The sequence below is a fragment of the Drosophila virilis genome, chromosome 3 (assembly GCF_030788295.1).
Source record: "Drosophila virilis strain 15010-1051.87 chromosome 3, Dvir_AGI_RSII-ME, whole genome shotgun sequence".
Lineage (NCBI taxonomy): Eukaryota > Metazoa > Arthropoda > Insecta > Diptera > Drosophilidae > Drosophila > Drosophila virilis.
Window position 1 is genome coordinate 1 of NC_091545.1, and position 23140 is coordinate 23140.

A 23140-nucleotide genomic window follows, 5' to 3' on the forward strand; every position below is an offset into this window, starting at 1 on the left:
CGGCGTGGAGGTGCAGCCATCCTAATAAAGCGCACTATCCAACACATAGCGCTCACGCCGACAACCCTGGAGAAAATTCAGTGTGCGCCAGTTGCAATTACATTGCTAAATGGCTCAGTCATTAATGTTGCGGCCATATACTGCCCCCCGCGGGAACAATGGCTGGTTCAAGACTTCAACTACGTATTTAGACAGCTTGGTGCTAAATTCATTGCTGCTGGCGACTGGAATGCCAGAAGTTATTGGTGGGGCAACAGCAGATCAAATCGCAGGGGCAATCTACTCCTTGAAAGTGTGCAGCAGCAGAATCTTGACATCCTGGCAACTGGCTCGTCAACGCGCTTCCCAAATAATGCGCGCCAGTCCCCGACAGCCATTGACTTCGCAGTATATAAAGGTGTGCAGTATAGTCTACTAAAAATTAGTACCTCCAATGACTTAGGATCAGATCATTTGCCGCTGCAGATTGAACTACTGAGTAAGCCAGCAGAAGGCGAACCCAAGTGTCATCTTCTTCCAGCAAATGCGAGCATACCCAAATTTCAATTGTGGCTAAACATGCACATCAATTTGAACACTGAGCTTCACTGTGGCGATGATATTGACGAAGCGGTAGACATACTGGAAAATAATATCCACTCTGCAGCGAAATTTGCAACAAACCTAACTCACCAGCCTCGCCGAGGACAACCAAGGTATAACTACACAATCAACAGGCGCATTCAACAAATGATTGAGGCCAAGCGGCTGATTAAACGCCACATACAGGCATACCACAACCCGGCTGCTAGGCAAGCACACAACAGATTAGCCAACAGCATTAGCAGCGAAATCAAGCAGGCCAAGGCAAGAAGACTTGATGAATTGCTGGAATCTATCGATGCAAGAGATAGATACAGTATGCAAAAGTTATGGCGGCTAACGGGGAACATCAAAAGGCAGCCTGCACCTAATTTACCAGTGAGGAAGCACACTGAGGGAACTGGGGCTTCCCAGTGGTGCAAGACCACCGAAGAAAAAGCCGAAGCCTTTGCGCAGCACCTTGAACAAAGGTTTAGGCCAATGATCACCACACTGCCCTCTGACAAGAGCCATATCGAGATGCAAGTATCGCTACCGCTAGCCCAAGGTGAACTCAGCTTCCCTACAGTCACGCTAGGGGAAGTACAAACTATTATCAAAACATTGCAAACAAAAAAGTCTCCGGGGATTGACCGAATCGATAATCGCACGATCAAGGAACTGCCACAGTCAGCTGTAATGTACCTAATGCTTATTTTTAACGGTATCCTACGCTTTGGACACTTTCCTTACAAGTGGAAATGTGCCAAAATAACAATGATTCAAAAGCCAGGCAAGCCTTCTGATCAGCTTGGATCATACAGACCAATAAGCTTGCTTGCTGGCTTTTCAAAAATCTTTGAACGACTGCTGCTGCGCCGGATGTTCCAATTGGAGAACATCATCAATGCAATTCCGAGCCACCAATTCGGTTTCAGACGTGAGCATGCTGCTGAACAACAACTGGGTCGAGTTACGCAGTTTATACTAGAAGCGTATGAAGACAATAAATACTGCTCTGCGGTCTATATGGACATACAGGAGGCGTTTGATCGTGTCTGGCATGACGGACTGCGATTCAAGCTCAAACAACTATTGCCGGAAGTCCTCTACCGAGTTATGAACAGCTATTTAAGCGAACGCACATTCATTGTGGACTGCTGTGGAGGTACACGTTCCAGCCTAAAAGAAATCTGCGCCGGCGTTCCGCAGGGTAGTGTTCTAGGGCCTGTATTGTACACCCTATACACATCCGACATGCCCCTACCTGCACCGCTACGTCATAAACTGATGCTGGCAACTTATGCAGATGACACGGCCATCTTGTCATCGGCAAACTCGCAAGAAGATGCCATTGCCAATTTGGATTTGTTCCTTACCACCATAACAACATGGACACAAAAGTGGAGCATTAGCATCAACATTACCAAAACCAAGCACATAATGCACACTTGGAGAAACTTGCAGATGCCAATTCTTTCCCCAAGAATTTTGGATCAACGGCTTACCACAGAAGAAAGGATCTCATACCTGGGAGTACAAGTCGATAAAAAGCTTCTTTTGAGCAGCCACGTCACCACCATTGTCGCCAGGGTTAGAGACAGGGCCAAAAAGCTGCACTGGTTAATATCAGAAAGGAGCAAGCTGCCATTAAAATGCAAGGTAACACTTTATAAGCAGCTCATAGCCCCAATATGGCAGTTCGCACTTCCGGTCTGGGGATCACTTCTATGCGAAGGCCAATTTGAACGTATTCAAGTTGCGCAAAATAAGATACTGCGAACCATTGCTGGAGCACCTTGGTACGTGCGGAACCAAAGCATCCACACTGATCTGAAGGTCGTGCCGGTGGAAAAAGTGTACCAGGATGCTTGCTCCAGGTACTGGGCTCGGCTCAGCAACCACAGCAACGAAGAAGCCAAAAATATTGCCCTTAAAGCAAGACTCCCACAACGTCACCTAGGTGTCAGAAGAAGATACGCTGAAATGCTTCGGAAACACCTACCTCTGGGTCGCCTAGCACAGCAGCAGCGATCACAGCAGGTCCAGCAGCAGGAACTACCTTCTCAAGGGCAGTCAGGTCCGCTCCAACGCCCACCCAGCCTCAGATACTACCTTGTATTTGACATACAAGAACTGCTGAGTCAAACAATGGTGCAGCCCAACAACCTCCAGGATGAACGAAGCAGCCCGTCTCATATGCAGCTGTGCTCAACTCTCGCTGCCCCTACAAGGCCAGGAGCCCTCATTCCTCCCAGTCCAGAGACACCAAGCTCGCATCCAAATCCACAGACGCAGCGGGACGTGGCCACCGGTGCGAATCATGAAGCAGTGTGCAACACCATGTGCACACTTGCTACACTATTCATTATGGCAGCCAACCTCTATGTACTAGTACCACAGCGAGGGCCTAAGACTAGGACTATTTGCAGGACACGGCAACTCATCCAATTGCGAATGGCTGAAAGGCAGATAAAACAAAGATCGCGTTACGCTAACGAACCACTCAGATGGCTCCATACAACTCGTTGTCAAAGGGTTGCCTACTTACAGAAATTTAGACTGCGACATCCCACACAATGGAAAAAGGCCTTGATGCTTCGTTTCTCAAGCACCCATACTAATGGCATCTGGCGACAGGATCAACAGTGGTCACGCTGGAGACTCCAGCTTATTCAGATGCAACGGCTATCAGACTGGGTAGCTTCCAGACAATTGGGAATTTTCCCAGTCCTCAAATAATAATTTGACAGCAATCCCCATGCCAAGGCTGGGCAACTTCACTTGATTTGTATATAACATGTCACTTAATTCATTGTAAATACTCTGGGTATTAAATGAATAAAAAAACAGTCTGGATCCCAGTCCCCACTTCTCTGTCTGTCAACCAGGCATGGAGCTGGGCTCTGGAATCCAGACCGACATTGCGTTTGTTCCCTTGTGTCGAACGGTAAACAACAACAACAACAACAACCACTGGCATCAAAAAATAGAAAATCTTAATTTTGACCCAAATCGGCCAAAATGTCAAGGGGTTACATCACGTTTTTTATCAAAATCGGGGTCGGTTCGAAAATCAAACCTTTTTTGATGATTTTTTTTAGTTTCTCGGGCAAATAAAGTCTGATTTTCAAATATTATACCTTTTTGAGATTGTACGAATCCCTATTATCAATTGGCATTCAAACAAATTAAAAATCGATGGGTTACAAAAAGATGTGGACCCGAAAATGATTCGTTTGTAAAGTCAACCTTTCCTTATGATTTTTTGAATATCTCGGCCAAATAATGTCAGATTTTCAAATTTTATACCATTTTGGACTCGTAAGGATCAGTACTATCCACTGGCATCAAAAAATAGAAAATCTAAATTTTGACCCAAATCGGCCAAAATGGCAAGGGGTTACATCGCGTTTTTTGTCAAAATCGGGGTCGGTTCGAAAATCAAACCTTTTTTGATGATTTTTTTTGAGTTTCTCGGGCAAATAAAGTCTGATTTTCAAATATTATACCTTTTTGAGATTGTACGCATCCCTATTATCAATTGGCATTCAAACAAATTAAAAATCGATGGGTTACAAAAAGATGTGGACCCGAAAATGATTCGTTTGTAGAGTCAACCTTTCCTTATGATTTTTTTGAATATCTCGGCCAAATAATGTCAGATTTTCAAATTTTATACCATTTTGGACTCGTAAGGATCATTACTATCCACTGGCATCAAAAAATAGAAAATCTAAATTTTGTCCCAAATCGGCCAAAATGGCAAGGGGTTACATCACGTTTTTTATCAAAATCGGGGTCGGTTCGAAAATCAAACCTTTTTTGATGATTTTTTTTGAGTTTCTCGGGCAAATAAAGTCTGATTTTCAAATATTATACCTTTTTGAGATTGTACGAATCCCTATTATCAATTGGCATTCAAACAAATTAAAAATCGATGGGTTACAAAAAGATGTGGACCCGAAAATGATTCGTTTGTAAAGTCAACCATTCCTTATGATTTTTTGAATATCTCGGCCAAATAATGTCAGATTTTCAAATTTTATACCATTTTGGACTCGTAAGGATCAGTACTATCCACTGGCATCAAAAAATAGAAAATCTAAATTTTGTCCCAAATCGGCCAAAATGGCAAGGGGTTACATCACGTTTTTTATCAAAATCGGGGTCGGTTCGAAAATCAAACCTTTTTTGATGATTTTTTTTGAGTTTCTCGGGCAAATAAAGTCTGATTTTCAAATATTATACCTTTTTGAGATTGTACGAATCCCTATTATCAATTGGCATTCAAAAAAATTAAAAATCGATGGGTTACAAAAAGATGTGGACCCGAAAATGATTCGTTTGTAGAGTCAACCTTTCCTTATGATTTTTTTGAATATCTCGGCTAAATAATGTCAGATTTTCAAATTTTATACCATTTTGGACTCGTAAGGATCAGTACAATCCACTGGCATCAAAAAATAGAAAATCTTAATTTTGACCCAAATCGGCCAAAATGTCAAGGGGTTACAACACGTTTTTTATCAAAATCGGGGTCGGTTCGAAAATCAAACCTTTTTTGATGATTTTCTTTAGTTTCTCGGGCAAATAAAGTCTGATTTTCAAATATTATACCTTTTTGAGATTGTACGAATCCCTATTATCAATTGGCATTCAAACAAATTAAAAATCGATGGGTTACAAAAAGATGTGGACCCGAAAATGATTCGTTTGTAAAGTCAACCTTTCCTTATGATTTTTTGAATATCTCGGCCAAATAATGTCAGATTTTCAAATTTTATACCATTTGGGCTCGTAAGGATCATTACAATCCACTGGCATCAAAAAATAGAAAATCTTAATTTTGACCCAAATCGGCCAAAATGTCAAGGGGTTACATCACGTTTTTTATCAAAATCGGGGTCGGTTCGAAAATCAAACCTTTTTTGATGATTTTTTTTAGTTTCTCGGGCAAATAAAGTCTGATTTTCAAATATTATACCTTTTTGAGATTGTACGAATCCCTATTATCAATTGGCATTCAAACAAATTAAAAATCGATGGGTTACAAAAAGATGTGGACCCGAAAATGATTCGTTTGTAAAGTCAACCTTTCCTTATGATTTTTTGAATATCTCGGCCAAATAATGTCAGATTTTCAAATTTTATACCATTTTGGACTCGTAAGGATCAGTATTATCCACTGGCATCAAAAAATAGAAAATCTAAATTTTGACCCAAATCGGCCAAAATGGCAAGGGGTTACATCGCGTTTTTTGTCAAAATCGGGGTCGGTTCGAAAATCAAACCTTTTTTGATGATTTTTTTTTGAGTTTCTCGGGCAAATAAAGTCTGATTTTCAAATATTATACCTTTTTGAGATTGTACGCATCCCTATTATCAATTGGCATTCAAACAAATTAAAAATCGATGGGTTACAAAAAGATGTGGACCCGAAAATGATTCGTTTGTAGAGTCAACCTTTCCTTATGATTTTTTTGAATATCTCGGCCAAATAATGTCAGATTTTCAAATTTTATACCATTTTGGACTCGTAAGGATCATTACTATCCACTGGCATCAAAAAATAGAAAATCTAAATTTTGTCCCAAATCGGCCAAAATGGCAAGGGGTTACATCACGTTTTTTATCAAAATCGGGGTCGGTTCGAAAATCAAACCTTTTTTGATGATTTTTTTTGAGTTTCTCGGGCAAATAAAGTCTGATTTTCAAATATTATACCTTTTTGAGATTGTACGAATCCCTACTATCAATTGGCATTCAAACAAATTAAAAATCGATGGGTTACAAAAAGATGTGGACCCGAAAATGATTCGTTTGTAGAGTCAACCTTTCCTTATGATTTTTTTGAATATCTCGGCTAAATAATGTCAGATTTTCAAATTTTATACCATTTTGGACTCGTAAGGATCAGTACTATCGACTGGCATCAAAAAATAGAAAATCTAAATTTTGACCCAAATCGGCCAAAATGGCGAGGGGTTACATCACGTTTTTTGTCAAAATCGGGGTCGGTTCGAAAATCAAACCTTTTTTGATGATTTTTTTTTAGTTTCTCGGGCAAATAAAGTCTGATTTTCAAATATTATACCTTTTTGAGATTGTACGAATCCCTATTATCAATTGGCATTCAAACAAATTAAAAATCGATGGGTTACAAAAAGATGTGGACCCGAAAATGATTCGTTTGTAAAGTCAACCTTTCCTTATGATTTTTTGAATATCTCGGCCAAATAATGTCAGATTTTCAAATTTTATACCATTTTGGACTCGTAAGGATCAGTATTATCCACTGGCATCAAAAAATAGAAAATCTAAATTTTGACCCAAATCGGCCAAAATGGCAAGGGGTTACATCGCGTTTTTTGTCAAAATCGGGGTCGGTTCGAAAATCAAACCTTTTTTGATGATTTTTTTTTGAGTTTCTCGGGCAAATAAAGTCTGATTTTCAAATATTATACCTTTTTGAGATTGTACGCATCCCTATTATCAATTGGCATTCAAACAAATTAAAAATCGATGGGTTACAAAAAGATGTGGACCCGAAAATGATTCGTTTGTAGAGTCAACCTTTCCTTATGATTTTTTTGAATATCTCGGCCAAATAATGTCAGATTTTCAAATTTTATACCATTTTGGACTCGTAAGGATCATTACTATCCACTGGCATCAAAAAATAGAAAATCTAAATTTTGTCCCAAATCGGCCAAAATGGCAAGGGGTTACATCACGTTTTTTATCAAAATCGGGGTCGGTTCGAAAATCAAACCTTTTTTGATGATTTTTTTTGAGTTTCTCGGGCAAATAAAGTCTGATTTTCAAATATTATACCTTTTTGAGATTGTACGAATCCCTACTATCAATTGGCATTCAAACAAATTAAAAATCGATGGGTTACAAAAAGATGTGGACCCGAAAATGATTCGTTTGTAGAGTCAACCTTTCCTTATGATTTTTTTGAATATCTCGGCTAAATAATGTCAGATTTTCAAATTTTATACCATTTTGGACTCGTAAGGATCAGTACTATCGACTGGCATCAAAAAATAGAAAATCTAAATTTTGACCCAAATCGGCCAAAATGGCGAGGGGTTACATCACGTTTTTTGTCAAAATCGGGGTCGGTTCGAAAATCAAACCTTTTTTGATGATTTTTTTTTAGTTTCTCGGGCAAATAAAGTCTGCTTTTCAAATATTATACCTTTTTGAATTTTTACGAATCTCTGCTTTCACTTGGAATTTAAACAAATTAAAAATCGAAGGACTACAAAAAGATGTGGACCCGAAATTGATTCGTTTGTAAAGTCAACCTTTCTTTACGATTTTTTTTATCATCTCGGCCAAATAATGTCAGATTTTCAAATTTTATACCATTTTGGACTCGTAAGGATCAGTACTATCCACTGGCAGCAAAAATAGAAAATCTAAATTTTGACCCAAATCGGCCAAAATGGCAAGGGGTTACATCACGTTTTTTATCAAAATCGGGGCGGTTTGAATATCAAACTTTTTTGATGATTTTTTTTGAGTTTCTCGGGAAAATAAAGTTTGATTTTCAAATATTATACCTTTTTGAATTTGTACGAATCTTTACTGTCAATTGGCATTCAAACAAATTAAAATTTGATGGATTACAAAAAGATGTGGACCCGAAAATGATTCGTTGGTAAAGTCAACCTTTCCATATGATTTTTTTGAATATCTCGGCCAAATAATGTCCGATTTTCAAATTTTATACCATTTTGGACTCGTAAGGATCAGTACTATCGACTGGCATCAACAAATAGAATATCTAAATTTTGACCCAAATCGACCAAAATGGCAAGTGGTTACATCACGTTTTTTATCAAAATCGGGGTCGGTTCGAAAATCAAACCTTTTTTGATGATTTTTTTTGAGTTTCTCGGGCAAATAAAGTCTACTTTTCAAATATTATACCTTTTTGAATTTGTACGAATCTCTACTTTCACTTGGCATTTAAACAATTTAAAAATCGATGGGTTACAAAAAGATGTGGACCCGAAATTGATTCGTTTGTAAAGTCCACCATTCCTTATGATTTTTTTGAATATCTCGGCGAAATGTCAGATTTTCAAATTGTATGCCATTTTGGACTCGTAAGGATCAGTACTATCCACTGGCAGCAAAAAATAGAAAATCTAAATTTTGACCCAAATCGGCCAAAATGGCAAGGGGTTACATCACGTTTTTTATCAAAATCGGGGCGGTTTGAAAATCAAACCTTTTTGATGATTTTTTTTGAGTTTCTCGGGCAAATAAAGTCTGATTTTCAAATATTATACCTTTTTGAGATTGTACGAATCCCTATTATCAATTGGCATTCAAACAAATTAAAAATCGATGGGTTACAAAAAGATGTGGACCCGAAAATGATTCGTTTGTAAAGTCAACCTTTCCTTATGATTTTTTGAATATCTCGGCCAAATAATGTCAGATTTTCAAATTTTATACCATTTTGGACTCGTAAGGATCAGTACAATCCACTGGCATCAAAAAATAGAAAATCTTAATTTTGACCCAAATCGGCCAAAATGTCAAGGGGTTACAACACGTTTTTTATCAAAATCGGGGTCGGTTCGAAAATCAAACCTTTTTTGATGATTTTCTTTAGTTTCTCGGGCAAATAAAGTCTGATTTTCAAATATTATACCTTTTTGAGATTGTACGAATCCCTATTATCAATTGGCATTCAAACAAATTAAAAATCGATGGGTTTTTTGAGTTTCTCGGGCAAATAAAGTCTGATTTTCAAATATTATACCTTTTTGAGATTGTACGAATCCCTATTATCAATTGGCATTCAAACAAATTAAAAATCGATGGGTTACAAAAAGATGTGGACCCGAAAATGATTCGTTTGTAGAGTCAACCTTTCCTTATGATTTTTTTGAATATCTCGGCTAAATAATGTCAGATTTTCAAATTTTATACCATTTTGGACTCGTAAGGATCAGTACTATCGACTGGCATCAAAAAATAGAAAATCTAAATTTTGACCCAAATCGGCCAAAATGGCGAGGGGTTACATCACGTTTTTTGTCAAAATCGGGGTCGGTTCGAAAATCAAACCTTTTTTGATGATTTTTTTTGAGTTTCTCGGGCAAATAAAGTCTGCTTTTCAAATATTATACCTTTTTGAATTTTTACGAATCTCTGCTTTCACTTGGAATTTAAACAAATTAAAAATCGAAGGACTACAAAAAGATGTGGACCCGAAATTGATTCGTTTGTAAAGTCAACCTTTCTTTATGATTTTTTTTATCATCTCGGCCAAATAATGTCAGATTTTCAAATTTTATACCATTTTGGACTCGTAAGGATCAGTACTATCCACTGGCAGCAAAAATAGAAAATCTAAATTTTGACCCAAATCGGCCAAAATGGCAAGGGGTTACATCACGTTTTTTATCAAAATCGGGGCGGTTTGAATATCAAACTTTTTTGATGATTTTTTTTGAGTTTCTCGGGAAAATAAAGTTTGATTTTCAAATATTATACCTTTTTGAATTTGTACGAATCTTTACTGTCAATTGGCATTCAAACAAATTAAAATTTGATGGATTACAAAAAGATGTGGACCCGAAAATGATTCGTTGGTAAAGTCAACCTTTCCATATGATTTTTTTGAATATCTCGGCCAAATAATGTCCGATTTTCAAATTTTATACCATTTTGGACTCGTAAGGATCAGTACTATCGACTGGCATCAACAAATAGAATATCTAAATTTTGACCCAAATCGACCAAAATGGCAAGTGGTTACATCACGTTTTTTATCAAAATCGGGGTCGGTTCGAAAATCAAACCTTTTTTGATGATTTTTTTTGAGTTTCTCGGGCAAATAAAGTCTACTTTTCAAATATTATACCTTTTAGAATTTGTACGAATCTCTACTTTCACTTGGCATTTAAACAATTTAAAAATCGATGGGTTACAAAAAGATGTGGACCCGAAATTGATTCGTTTGTAAAGTCCACCATTCCTTATGATTTTTTTGAATATCTCGGCGAAATGTCAGATTTTCAAATTGTATGCCATTTTGGACTCGTAAGGATCAGTACTATCCACTGGCAGCAAAAAATAGAAAATCTAAATTTTGACCCAAATCGGCCAAAATGGCAAGGGGTTACATCACGGTTTTTTATCAAAATCGGGGCGGTTTGAAAATCAAACCTTTTTGATGATTTTTTTTGAGTTTCTCGGGCAAATAAAGTCTGATTTTCAAATATTATACCTTTTTGAGATTGTACGAATCCCTATTATCAATTGGCATTCAAACAAATTAAAAATCGATGGGTTACAAAAAGATGTGGACCCGAAAATGATTCGTTTGTAAAGTCAACCTTTCCTTATGATTTTTTGAATATCTCGGCGAAATGTCAGATTTTCAAATTGTATGCCATTTTGGACTCGTAAGGATCAGTACTATCCACTGGCAGCAAAAAATAGAAAATCTAAATTTTGACCCAAATCGGCCAAAATGGCAAGGGGTTACATCACGGTTTTTTATCAAAATCGGGGCGGTTTGAAAATCAAACCTTTTTGATGATTTTTTTTGAGTTTCTCGGGCAAATAAAGTCTGATTTTCAAATATTATACCTTTTTGAGATTGTACGAATCCCTATTATCAATTGGCATTCAAACAAATTAAAAATCGATGGGTTACAAAAAGATGTGGACCCGAAAATGATTCGTTTGTAAAGTCAACCTTTCCTTATGATTTTTTGAATATCTCGGCCAAATAATGTCAGATTTTCAAATTTTATACCATTTTGGACTCGTAAGGATCAGTACTATCCACTGGCATCAAAAAATAGAACATCTTAATTTTGACCCAAATCGGCCAAAATGTCAAGGGGTTACAACACGTTTTTTATCAAAATCGGGGTCGGTTCGAAAATCAAACCTTTTTTGATGATTTTCTTTAGTTTCTCGGGCAAATAAAGTCTGATTTTCAAATATTATACCTTTTTGAGATTGTACGAATCCCTATTATCAATTGGCATTCAAACAAATTAAAAATCGATGGGTTACAAAAAGATGTGGACCCGAAAATGATTCGTTTGTAAAGTCAACCTTTCCTTATGATTTTTTGAATATCTCGGCCAAATAATGTCAGATTTTCAAATTTTATACCATTTGGGCTCGTAAGGATCATTACAATCCACTGGCATCAAAAAATAGAAAATCTTAATTTTGACCCAAATCGGCCAAAATGTCAAGGGGTTACATCACGTTTTTTATCAAAATCGGGGTCGGTTCGAAAATCAAACCTTTTTTGATGATTTTTTTTAGTTTCTCGGGCAAATAAAGTCTGATTTTCAAATATTATACCTTTTTGAGATTGTACGAATCCCTATTATCAATTGGCATTCAAACAAATTAAAAATCGATGGGTTACAAAAAGATGTGGACCCGAAAATGATTCGTTTGTAAAGTCAACCTTTCCTTATGATTTTTTGAATATCTCGGCCAAATAATGTCAGATTTTCAAATTTTATACCATTTTGGACTCGTAAGGATCAGTACTATCCACTGGCATCAAAAAATAGAAAATCTAAATTTTGACCCAAATCGGCCAAAATGGCAAGGGGTTACATCGCGTTTTTTGTCAAAATCGGGGTCGGTTCGAAAATCAAACCTTTTTTGATGATTTTTTTTGAGTTTCTCGGGCAAATAAAGTCTGATTTTCAAATATTATACCTTTTTGAGATTGTACGCATCCCTATTATCAATTGGCATTCAAACAAATTAAAAATCGATGGGTTACAAAAAGATGTGGACCCGAAAATGATTCGTTTGTAGAGTCAATCTTTCCTTATGATTTTTTTGAATATCTCGGCCAAATAATGTCAGATTTTCAAATTTTATACCATTTTGGACTCGTAAGGATCATTACTATCCACTGGCATCAAAAAATAGAAAATCTAAATTTTGTCCCAAATCGGCCAAAATGGCAAGGGGTTACATCACGTTTTTTATCAAAATCGGGGTCGGTTCGAAAATCAAACCTTTTTTGATGATTTTTTTTTGAGTTTCTCGGGCAAATAAAGTCTGATTTTCAAATATTATACCTTTTTGAGATTGTACGAATCCCTATTATCAATTGGCATTCAAACAAATTAAAAATCGATGGGTTACAAAAAGATGTGGACCCGAAAATGATTCGTTTGTAGAGTCAACCTTTCCTTATGATTTTTTTGAATATCTCGGCTAAATAATGTCAGATTTTCAAATTTTATACCATTTTGGACTCGTAAGGATCAGTACTATCGACTGGCATCAAAAAATAGAAAATCTAAATTTTGACCCAAATCGGCCAAAATGGCGAGGGGTTACATCACGTTTTTTGTCAAAATCGGGGTCGGTTCGAAAATCAAACCTTTTTTGATGATTTTTTTTGAGTTTCTCGGGCAAATAAAGTCTGCTTTTCAAATATTATACCTTTTTGAATTTGTACGAATCTCTGCTTTCACTTGGAATTTAAACAAATTAAAAATCGAAGGACTACAAAAAGATGTGGACCCGAAATTGATTCGTTTGTAAAGTCAACCTTTCTTTATGATTTTTTTTATCATCTCGGCCAAATAATGTTAGATTTTCAAATTTTATACCATTTTGGACTCGTAAGGATCAGTACTATCCACTGGCAGCAAAAATAGAAAATCTAAATTTTGACCCAAATCGGCCAAAATGGCAAGGGGTTACATCACGTTTTTTATCAAAATCGGGGCGGTTTGAATATCAAACTTTTTTGATGATTTTTTTTGAGTTTCTCGGGAAAATAAAGTTTGATTTTCAAATATTATACCTTTTTGAATTTGTACGAATCTTTACTGTCAATTGGCATTCAAACAAATTAAAATTTGATGGATTACAAAAAGATGTGGACCCGAAAATGATTCGTTGGCAAAGTCAACCTTTCCTTATGATTTTTTTGAATATCTCGGCCAAATAATGTCCGATTTTCAAATTTTATACCATGTTGGACTCGTAAGGATCAGTACTATCGACTGGCATCAACAAATAGAATATCTAAATTTTGACCCAAATCGGCCAAAATGGCAAGTGGTTACATCACGTTTTTTATCAAAATCGGGGTCGGTTCGAAAATCAAACCTTTTTCGATGATTTTTTTGAGTTTCTCGGGCAAATAAAGTCTACTTTTCAAATATTATACCTTTTTGAATTTGTACGAATCTCTACTTTCACTTGGCATTTAAACAATTTAAAAATCGATGGGTTACAAAAAGATGTGGACCCGAAATTGATTCGTTTGTAAAGTCCACCATTCCTTATGATTTTTTTGAATATCTCGGCCAAATGTCAGATTTTCAAATTGTATGCCATTTTGGACTCGTAAGGATCAGTACTATCCACTGGCAGCAAAAAATAGAAAATCTAAATTTTGACCCAAATCGGCCAAAATGGCAAGGGGTTACATCACGGTTTTTTATCAAAATCGGGGCGGTTTGAAAATCAAACCTTTTTGATGATTTTTTTTGAGTTTCTCGGGCAAATAAAGTCTGATTTTCAAATATTATACCTTTTTGAATTTGTACGAATCGTTACTGTCAATTGGCATTCAAACAAATTAAAAATTGATGGATTACAAAAAGATGTGGAGCCGAAAATGATTCGTTGGTAAAATCAACCCAAAGGTTTGATTTTCGAACCGACCCCGATTTTGATAAAAAACGTGATGTAACCCCTTGTCATTTTGGTCGATTTGGGTCAAAATTTAGATTTTATATTTGTTGATGCCAGTCGATAGTACTGATCCTTACGAGTCCAAAATGGTATAAAATAAATAAAACTGCCAGTGGATAGTACTGATCCTAACGAGTCCAAAATGGTATAAAATTTGAAAATCTGACATTTTTGGCCGAGATATTCAAAAAAATCATAAGAAAAGGTTGACTTTACAAACGAATCATTTTCGGGTCCACATCTTTTTGTAACCCATCGATTTTTAATTTGTTTGAAATCTAACTGACAATAGGGATTCGTACAAATTCAAAAAGGTATAATATTTGAAAATCAGACTTTATTTGCCCGAGAAACTAAAAAAAAATCATCAAAAAAGGTTTGATTTTCGAACCGACCCCGATTTTGATAAAAAACGTGATGTAACCCCTTCCCATTTTGGCCGATTTGGGTCAAAATCTAAATCCAAAAATGATTCGTTTGTAATGTCAACCTTTCCATATGATTTTTTTGAATATCGCGGCCAAATAATGTCCGATTTTCAAATTTTATACCATTTTGGACTCGTAAGGTTCAGTACTATTGACCAAAATATTGTAATTATATTAAGCTTCACGTTTTGTTAACTGGAATTTGTAAACATCTATCCTAAATAAATCGGGACAAAGCTTGGCTGCCTACATATGGATGTGGGGCGTGTATGCTTAGAATATGTTGCTGCACCGTGGTCAAGTGGGAACTAATTCCTCTTTTGTGTTCACTCATATTCCTTTCACCCACTTGTTTCCATCCGGATGTACAGATACCGTACATACAAGTGCTCTGTCAAAATAAAGGAAAAAAGGTTGAATTATTACTTTATTTTTTAACTTTAATGCAATCCCCGATATTTCCATATAAATGCATCGATTTTTTTAAGTTAATTCAAGCATGTATTAAAAAAACATCGCTTAAATGTCTGTTGGCCAAATACACTTGATGGGATGGTCCAGAATTAACATTGTTAAGAATTATATTTGTTTGTTTATACAAAATTTATTTAATAGTTAATTGCTTTTAAAACGTTGAACTCATCATAATCTTATATTTGAACTTATTTTGGTATATACGTTTTTCTTATGAAAATTAAATTCGCTCATAGGTTTTGAAATATTTTTTGGTTTGCACAATTTTCATTTTAACAGTTCTCTTTTTATTATATTTTTTTGAATATAAATTGAAAGTAACAATTCATTTTTTTAATAATATGACTACATTTTAACTAATTTTTGAACAATTTTAAATAACCTGTGACTATTTAACATGTACTTTTTATTCTGATAATATACATGTGGTTATTATTTTGTTAGTATGGAGAGGGTTTTTTGTAGCTGTGTTCTTCATTTTCGGCACATGTTTTTAGCTAGGCTAAATATTAATAAAATGTTTAACAAGTGTATCAATATTACACAGATAAACAAATTAAGCTTGATTCGTTTAATAAAAACAGAATGCAGTTAAAAAAAATTATTTTGTAATTTTATACAGATAACTGACGTATTGATTCCAAACATTAATTCAGGATAAAAAAAAATGGATTTCAGGCAATTTGAATCAATTAAATAAAACAGGAGCATAAAATAGTTGACTGTTAAAATATATGCTTCTGTGTCAGTATATTTATTAACATTCTTTTATCATAATAAGAGCAAATAGGTTGCTTTCAATTATTGAGTGTTGCGATTTGTTTTCTTTAAAATTATAAATAAGAGGATAACTAAGCAAACGAACTTTCTGCCTCTTGTTGGGCGGCTCTAACCATTTCAATTGCAGCAACACGTGCGGCCGTTAACGTTAAATCCGCATTGAAGTTCGGTTTGTGCGTAGGTGACTGGCTAGGCGTACAGTTGGAACTCTTTGGCTTCCGGAACCAGTTTCCTAAACGGCGACGGCCCAGCGAGCCAGTTGACATATGACCGGAGCCATTACTAGTACTGACTATAGCGTCGCGCGACCGTGATTTTTTGGGCAAGGTATCGCAAGATCGGTATGATGACTTGGACGGTGATTCGGGTACTGAACTGTCGCCACTTGCCGATGTGTTGCCCTGTACAAGCTCGCATTCTGGCAACTCGTATTCCGATTGGTCAGAATAGTAACCCGGCCGTTCCCCATAGTTGTACTCAAACCCAGTCATCTCGGACACGCATAGTGCGTTGCCCACAAACTGTCGCTCCAGAGCAAGCGTATTAAGAAAGCGATGCTTACGGTTAGCCGAGCGGAAGCTAAAGTCGTACCACTTGCCCCGCGATTCGCAGTAGATCCGAAGTGAGTTTTTAATTGTATGACCAAACAGTTTTCCATCCCGCACGTTAACAATGCGACAACGATCCAAAAAGATTCGTCCCTTGTAGATGAACTGGCTGCGCTTGATAATATCTCGTTTGCAGTAAATCAGTTGGTTATCGAAAAGGAACAGTGTACAGCTGCTATTCCAGAGGTTCTGCTTTTGGCGCGTTGCGTCTACTTGAATGAAAAACCGTGTACTGTGCAGGTGTAGCGGTGGTCCTCTAAAATTTTGAAAGCTTGACTGATGCCGTGCAATGGTCTCACTGTGACGTTTTCCTTCATTTACAGCCTCTGTGATACCGCGCATCTTTTTCAGCGCCAAATTAACGGTGTTACGAGTATCAGGCACATCATGCTGAGATAGATTGATTTGTTCATAGTCTAAGATATCCGTTTGGACAACAACCTCATTTGCATCGTCAGCAATGTTACTGCTAAAAGCAGTCTTAATAAGTTCGTTAAGATGCAGTGGATAACGGCAAATGCGTTGCACTGGCGCCAGGAGATGCGCAGATAGGGGTAGTTCGGCTAAGTTCTCGGATTCACGGCAGCTTTTAAGAAATAGTTTTAAAATTAATAAGAGTTGAAGTGTCTAAGAAACAAGAACTAAAAAAACATACAGTATGTCAATAAAGTGTTTTTACTAACAAAAAAAAACTAATTTTTTGGGTTTAGTTGAAAATAAATGTACCTAAAAGTGAGAATTTTTTTTCAATTCTAATTTATTTCGATTCTATATTTTTCCTAGAACTTAATGGCAAAAAGAATTGTTAAATAACATTACCCAAACATTTTATAAAATTAAAAAACTAAAAACATTCAAATTTTATGCTGTCAATAAAGTGTTTTTACACGAAACTTTATTACTAAATAACAATGTTAAAAAAACAGGAATATTTTTTTTTAATACTTTGTGTGGCTGCCATTAGCGTCACATACAGCCTGCAATCGCCGTTTCATTGAAACAATAAGGTTTTGTATGTATGTTTCTGGAATCTTCTGCCATTCTTCCAGTACAGCAGCTTTTAAATCAGTTTTTGATTTTGGACTCCGCTTTGCGACTTTTTTTTTCAAATATGACCACACATTTTCTATTGGATTCATATCTGGACTTTGTGGTGGAGTGTCTAACACCTTTCCACAGTTGTACAACAGCCAAACTCTTACCATATGAGCTTTATGCTTCGGGTCATTGTCCTGGTAAAATTTAAAAATTGGCTTATTGTCCTCATAGAATCCAAATTTCTGTGCACTACTGACGAGATGTGTCTGTAAAATGCTCAGATATTGTCTAGCATCCATGGTATTCTCAATGAAGGTCAAATCTCCTACACCCTTGCTCGAAATACACCCCCACACCATCACTGATAGTTTTCCGAATTTAACGGTTGGAATAATATTGCGGTTTTCCAACGCTGTTAGTGGCTTTCTCCAGACTCTGGATGGCCCATCGTTGTAGAATAGCATCATCTTGCTTTCGTCACAGAATATGACGTTACTCCAAAAATCGTTCGAACTATTTACATGGACTTGAGCGAACGATAGCCGCTTCAAAATATTCGCCGCCGATAGTAGAGGTTTTTTCCTGGCAACTCGTGATGTGTAGTCATTGGAATTCAGTAATTTTCGGACAGTTTCATGTAACACATCAACACCACTTTCTTCCTTGAACTCCTGAGCAATATCCCTAAGCGAAATTTGTGGATTTTTCTCAATTTTTCTCAGAATTTTTCGCTTATCTCTGTCAGAAATTTTGCAGGGTCGACCACATACTGGCTTTGCCTCTAGCCTATCTTCCTTATTGGCTCTGTTTAATATGTTGTATATCGTTGCTTTTGATAAATTAAACATATCAGCCAGTTCCGAGACTTGACGTCCCATCTGATGGTTATAATACACCAGCTGAGCGACTTCAAAAGTTGTTCTTTTTCCTGGCATTTTATTTTTCATAAAATTAAAGCAAAACGTTATAAATTGCAATAGAAAATGACAAGAAAAGTCGAAGACACAAGAGAAGCCAAAACGCATGGGCCCAAATCTAACGGGATCACCCAAAAGAGAACGGCAAAACAATTTACCGTAGCTGTAAAAACACTTTATTGACAGCATAAAATGTGAATGTTTTTAGTTTTTTAATTTTATAAAATGTTTGGGTAATGTTATTTAACAATTCTTTTTGCCATTAAGTTCTAGGAGAAATATAGAATCGAAATAAATTATAATTGAAAAAAAATTCTCACTTTTAGGTACATTTATTTTCAACTAAACCCAAAAAATTAGTTTTTTTTTGTTAGTAAAAACACTTTATTGACATACTGTACTTCTCTAAAATGGTGCGTGCGTCTTTACTGCGTTCGTAAGATTCGAGTTCAATAAGTGCACGTGGATAAGCATTACAGTATGTGGAGTAGCAGAGGAATTCTTTATGCTAGACATAAAAATAAAGTTTATATATGAAGTATTATTAGACACTTATTAAAATATTTTGTTGGCGTTTAGGCTTTTGGATGAATATGCTTAGGAACACAATTCAACTTTTAAAAAGCTTGCTAAAACTATTGCCAGTAACCATTTTAATTCTTAAAAATTTTTAATCCTCATTACATATAAAAAAGTTAAAATGCTTGCTAGATTATACTGATTTTTTTTTAATATAGAAAGTACCAGTAAAATGTAGTATATGTATATGTTACACATTTTCAACACGCTCGAAAAAAAAGGTAATAGACTCACTCACCATTTTTAGAAATACTTTAGATACTTGGTTCTGTTCAATGCCGTTGCGCAGTGCTTCCAGAAACTTTCGCTGAAACTTGTAAATGGCTGTTATATTGGAAAATATAAGTCGTATGCTGTTGGGAGAAAATATATCAATGCGTTTGCTCATGGCAGGCAAAAACCTAAAATAATAAAGATGAATTATTTTTTGTGCGTATTTCTTGACTATTGCGTTATTTACTTACCCATCGCAAATCGAAGCGAGAAGCTTTACGTAATTAATTTCAGTTTCGAGGAGCTCACGAACAGCACCGTGCTGCATTATATCGTAACTGTCCTGTTGCTTACTAATGCGCGGTGGTAACGTGAGGACAGTTGATGAGGGTAATTCAATGACTATAGTTGTGATGTTACTCTGATCCAGAATCATGAAATTAGTACTGTTATCGCTGGTGTTTAGTTCACTAACGGGCACTGGAATTTGGATGTCTGTAACTGCTGCAGGAAAAGATACATCATCTCTCTTCGTCTTTCGCATATTTAGCAGAGCATTTATTTCACAGTTGTGAATTATGCGCACAAATTCTTTGGGAAACCAGCCAAGTTCAGGATCATGAATATCTTCTACAAGACTAACATCCTCCTTTTTAATGCGTCCAAACCACCAGGGGCCTACTTCCTTCCGCAATATCTCGATTAAATTACCCCGCTCCAGACCCAGCTCTTGGGGCCCAGCCGCGGTAAAGTTGTAGAGCACTTCCGCATAAATGGGACAGTAGTTGTTTGCTGTAAGGTAAGTTGATATGCGTTTGTATCTTATGTCTCTACGGTAACTCATGGACAATCGCGTACACTCCAAATCAGACAAATGAACTGATTGGTGTTGCATGTATAGCACTAATCATAAGGGTTAGATAGTTGAATCGATGATCACATTTATTTACGGTGGACTGAATGAGGAATTTTAAACAATTCCCTATACATTAAACAGCTATTTTCTTTTGAATAATAAGTAAGTAATTAAGTAATATTTAAAAAAGATATTTGTTACACTCTTAAGTAATATTTTAAATGACTTTCTGTAAATTAAAGTCCCGTGGTGGCACATTTCATCCAAAAGGTATGGATATTGAAAAATGTGAAATAAACCTGTAGTTAATGTTAGATCTCGGATAATGCATTAGAAGCCAATTGAATAGTCCACAATAAAATATGTACTTGCTTATGATTAGCGTTGTGTGTTGCAAACCAATCAGCCAGTTAGGCAACTAGTCAGGACATACGTACCTTCCTCATGTGGCGCAATGCTGTCACTATCGCTGTCCTCTATATCGGTTCTGCATTTCCCATATATTTCTAAACCACTGGGTTGACTGAGGGAGCGCATAGGTAAAGACTCGGGTGCTTCGCGTTCTATATTGCAAATGTTGCCTATATTAAGATGATTTTTCACCGGGGGTTTTACAGCCGCTTGTTCCATTATGGTGCTTGTTTTGGCAGAATGACAACGGCGTATGGTACGTGCCTTTGGGTCCATGGCACTCGACGGGTTGGTCAGGGCACTGGCTGCTCGTGGCTGCCCGCACGACAGAGTGCGCATATACTGTTCATCCAGCTCTGGCTCGATTTGAATACCGGAGTCACCAGAATTGCACTTGTCGCGGCGATTACATTTTGTCTTTCTACGTTCCTTTGATGTGCGCCAAATTAACGGTCCAAATCGGTATTTGGCGGAGCTTGTATCTACGCCATAGTTGTCTGTTGTGTCAATCTTATTGTCTTCAGCTGGCGCAGGTGCTGTAATGGAGACCATCGGACTTATAGGCATTGGCTTTGAGTCCGCGTTGGCGATTGCCCCTGTGTGCAAGGGCGTAACTTGCAATTGATTTCTATTATTTAAGTAATGTAATGTGCGTTTAAATTTCTGTAAGACGCCCAGACTAGTGTGTCTCTCTTCAACTATACCGCAGTCAAAACTGGTTTTAGTTGTAACAGATGCATCCTTTGTTAGCTCACGAGCTTCCGCAAATTTATTTTGGAGGTACTTTGGCGATATTACCGAGCCTGTAAGTGCTGGACTCGAAATGGAACGCATCTGTTGCGACTGAAAAAAAAAATATATTAGAGGATAAAACTGATAATAATAAGATAAATGTATTTCCGGCTACTATTTTTATTGTTTACATAATGCCTGCAATTGGCCTCAGTCGGTTCTCTCTTCCATGAAACAAGTATATTATCATGTCAAATTTAATTTATTATAATAAAAAGTTACGTTGGTTTAGCTGTGAGTGACCGACTTGGTGCATACTATGCGAGAGTCTACATACCAATGCATGTGTTAACATAAAACCATTGTACCCTTTATATACCCTGAACCCATTAAAAGTGGGTATAAGGGTATATTGTATTTGTGCAAAATCCAAATGTATGTAACAGGCAGAAGGAAGCATCTCCGACCCCATAAATTATATATATTCTTGATCAGCATCCAATAGCCGAGTCGATCTGGCCATGTCCGTCTGTCTGTCCGTCCGTCCGTCCGTCCGTATGTATGAACGCAATGATCTCAAAACCTATAAGAGCTAGAGACTTGAAATTTTAAATGTAGGTGCTCCTAGTTCCCGCGCAGATAGAGTTAGTTTCCGATAATCGATAACCTACTCCGTTTCCAAGCAATCGATAAAAATCGATATCGATATCCTGTTTTTTGCGCAATTTTGGTAAATAAAAAGAGCTAGAGTCACCGAACTTGACATATAGCTTTTAAAATAGAATATATATATGCATTTGATGTTGGAAGAAGACGGTATCCCCTAGTCGGGAACTCCCGACTAGAAACTCTTACTTGTTTAATTTATTTGATGTTAGAATAAGAGGGTTCAGGGTATTCTCTAGTCGGGAACTCTCGACTAGAACCTCTTACTTGTTCATATTATGAACAAGTTTCACAAAATTTTATTCGGTCATAACCCAAACCAGGCCAGTTATTTATTTGCCAAAAAGAATCTGGTTTAAAAAAGTTGATTCTATATTTAAAGATAAATTGTTTGTTATATATCTGCACATGCAAATTAACAATTCATGTATATATATATGTATATTATTGAGTTTACCATTTATTGCAAAACACCACATAAGAACTAAATAATTATGTTTTGCGATATTGTGCCTAACCCAACATGTTTAAAGAATTTTGGAAGTTCTGCAGTGGTGAATTGGCGAAGAACGCTTATATAAAAGGTTTTGTTTATGCACTTTATAATAGTCAGTTAGTTAAACATTGTTATCATATCGTGAACCCATTAAAATTGAATAACAAGTAAGTGGTTCTAGTCGGGAGCTCCCGACCAGGACATACCCTGAACCCTCTTATTCCAACACCAAATAAATTAATAAAAAAAAGTTCCCTTGGCAGGGCTCGAACTCGCAACTGACCGCATTACTTGCTGTCGACTCTACTCAACAGCCACACCAGCAAAAAAGTAATACTTTCCCCGGTAGGGCTCGAACTCGCGACATACCGCACCACCTGCTATGCCTCTACTCAGCAGCCACACCAACAATTAAGTACTTATGATAAAAAAGGAACTTAAATAACTTTACAAAAAAAAGATGCAATTACCATGCTGTTAGAATGCGAAGCAGACGCGCATGAATGTGTGTGTGTACATGTACACAGAAATTCTTAAAGCTGCTGCCCCATTCAATTGCGCAGTTGCATATAATTTTGGTTTTTCTTAACCGATCTTTATGAAATTTTCTACAGTATATCTTATTGTACCATAGAATATTTGTA

The 23140-nt window shown here is 36.5% G+C and overlaps 1 protein-coding gene across 5 annotated transcripts in view; it reads right to left on the reverse strand.

The window, feature by feature from the left end:
• Nucleotides 1-15163: 15163 nt before the first annotated feature.
• The window catches only part of RhoGEF3 (Rho guanine nucleotide exchange factor 3), a 32690-nt gene continuing 24713 nt past the window's right edge, over nucleotides 15164-23140 (reverse strand). For 4 of the 5 annotated variants that reach the window (XM_070207868.1, XM_070207867.1, XM_070207869.1 and 1 more), the window contains 4 exons: nucleotides 20629-21445; nucleotides 19587-20127; nucleotides 19361-19523; nucleotides 18899-19051 (listed from right to left, as the gene is read on the reverse strand). In XM_070207868.1, the coding sequence (XP_070063969.1) occupies nucleotides 18914-19051; nucleotides 19361-19523; nucleotides 19587-20127; nucleotides 20629-21445 (1659 nt within the window). In that variant the 3' untranslated portion in view covers nucleotides 18899-18913. Of the gene's footprint in view, nucleotides 17175-18898; nucleotides 19052-19360; nucleotides 19524-19586; nucleotides 20128-20628; nucleotides 21446-23140 lie in introns of those variants that run through there. The other variant, XM_002060282.4, reaches the window with a different exon arrangement.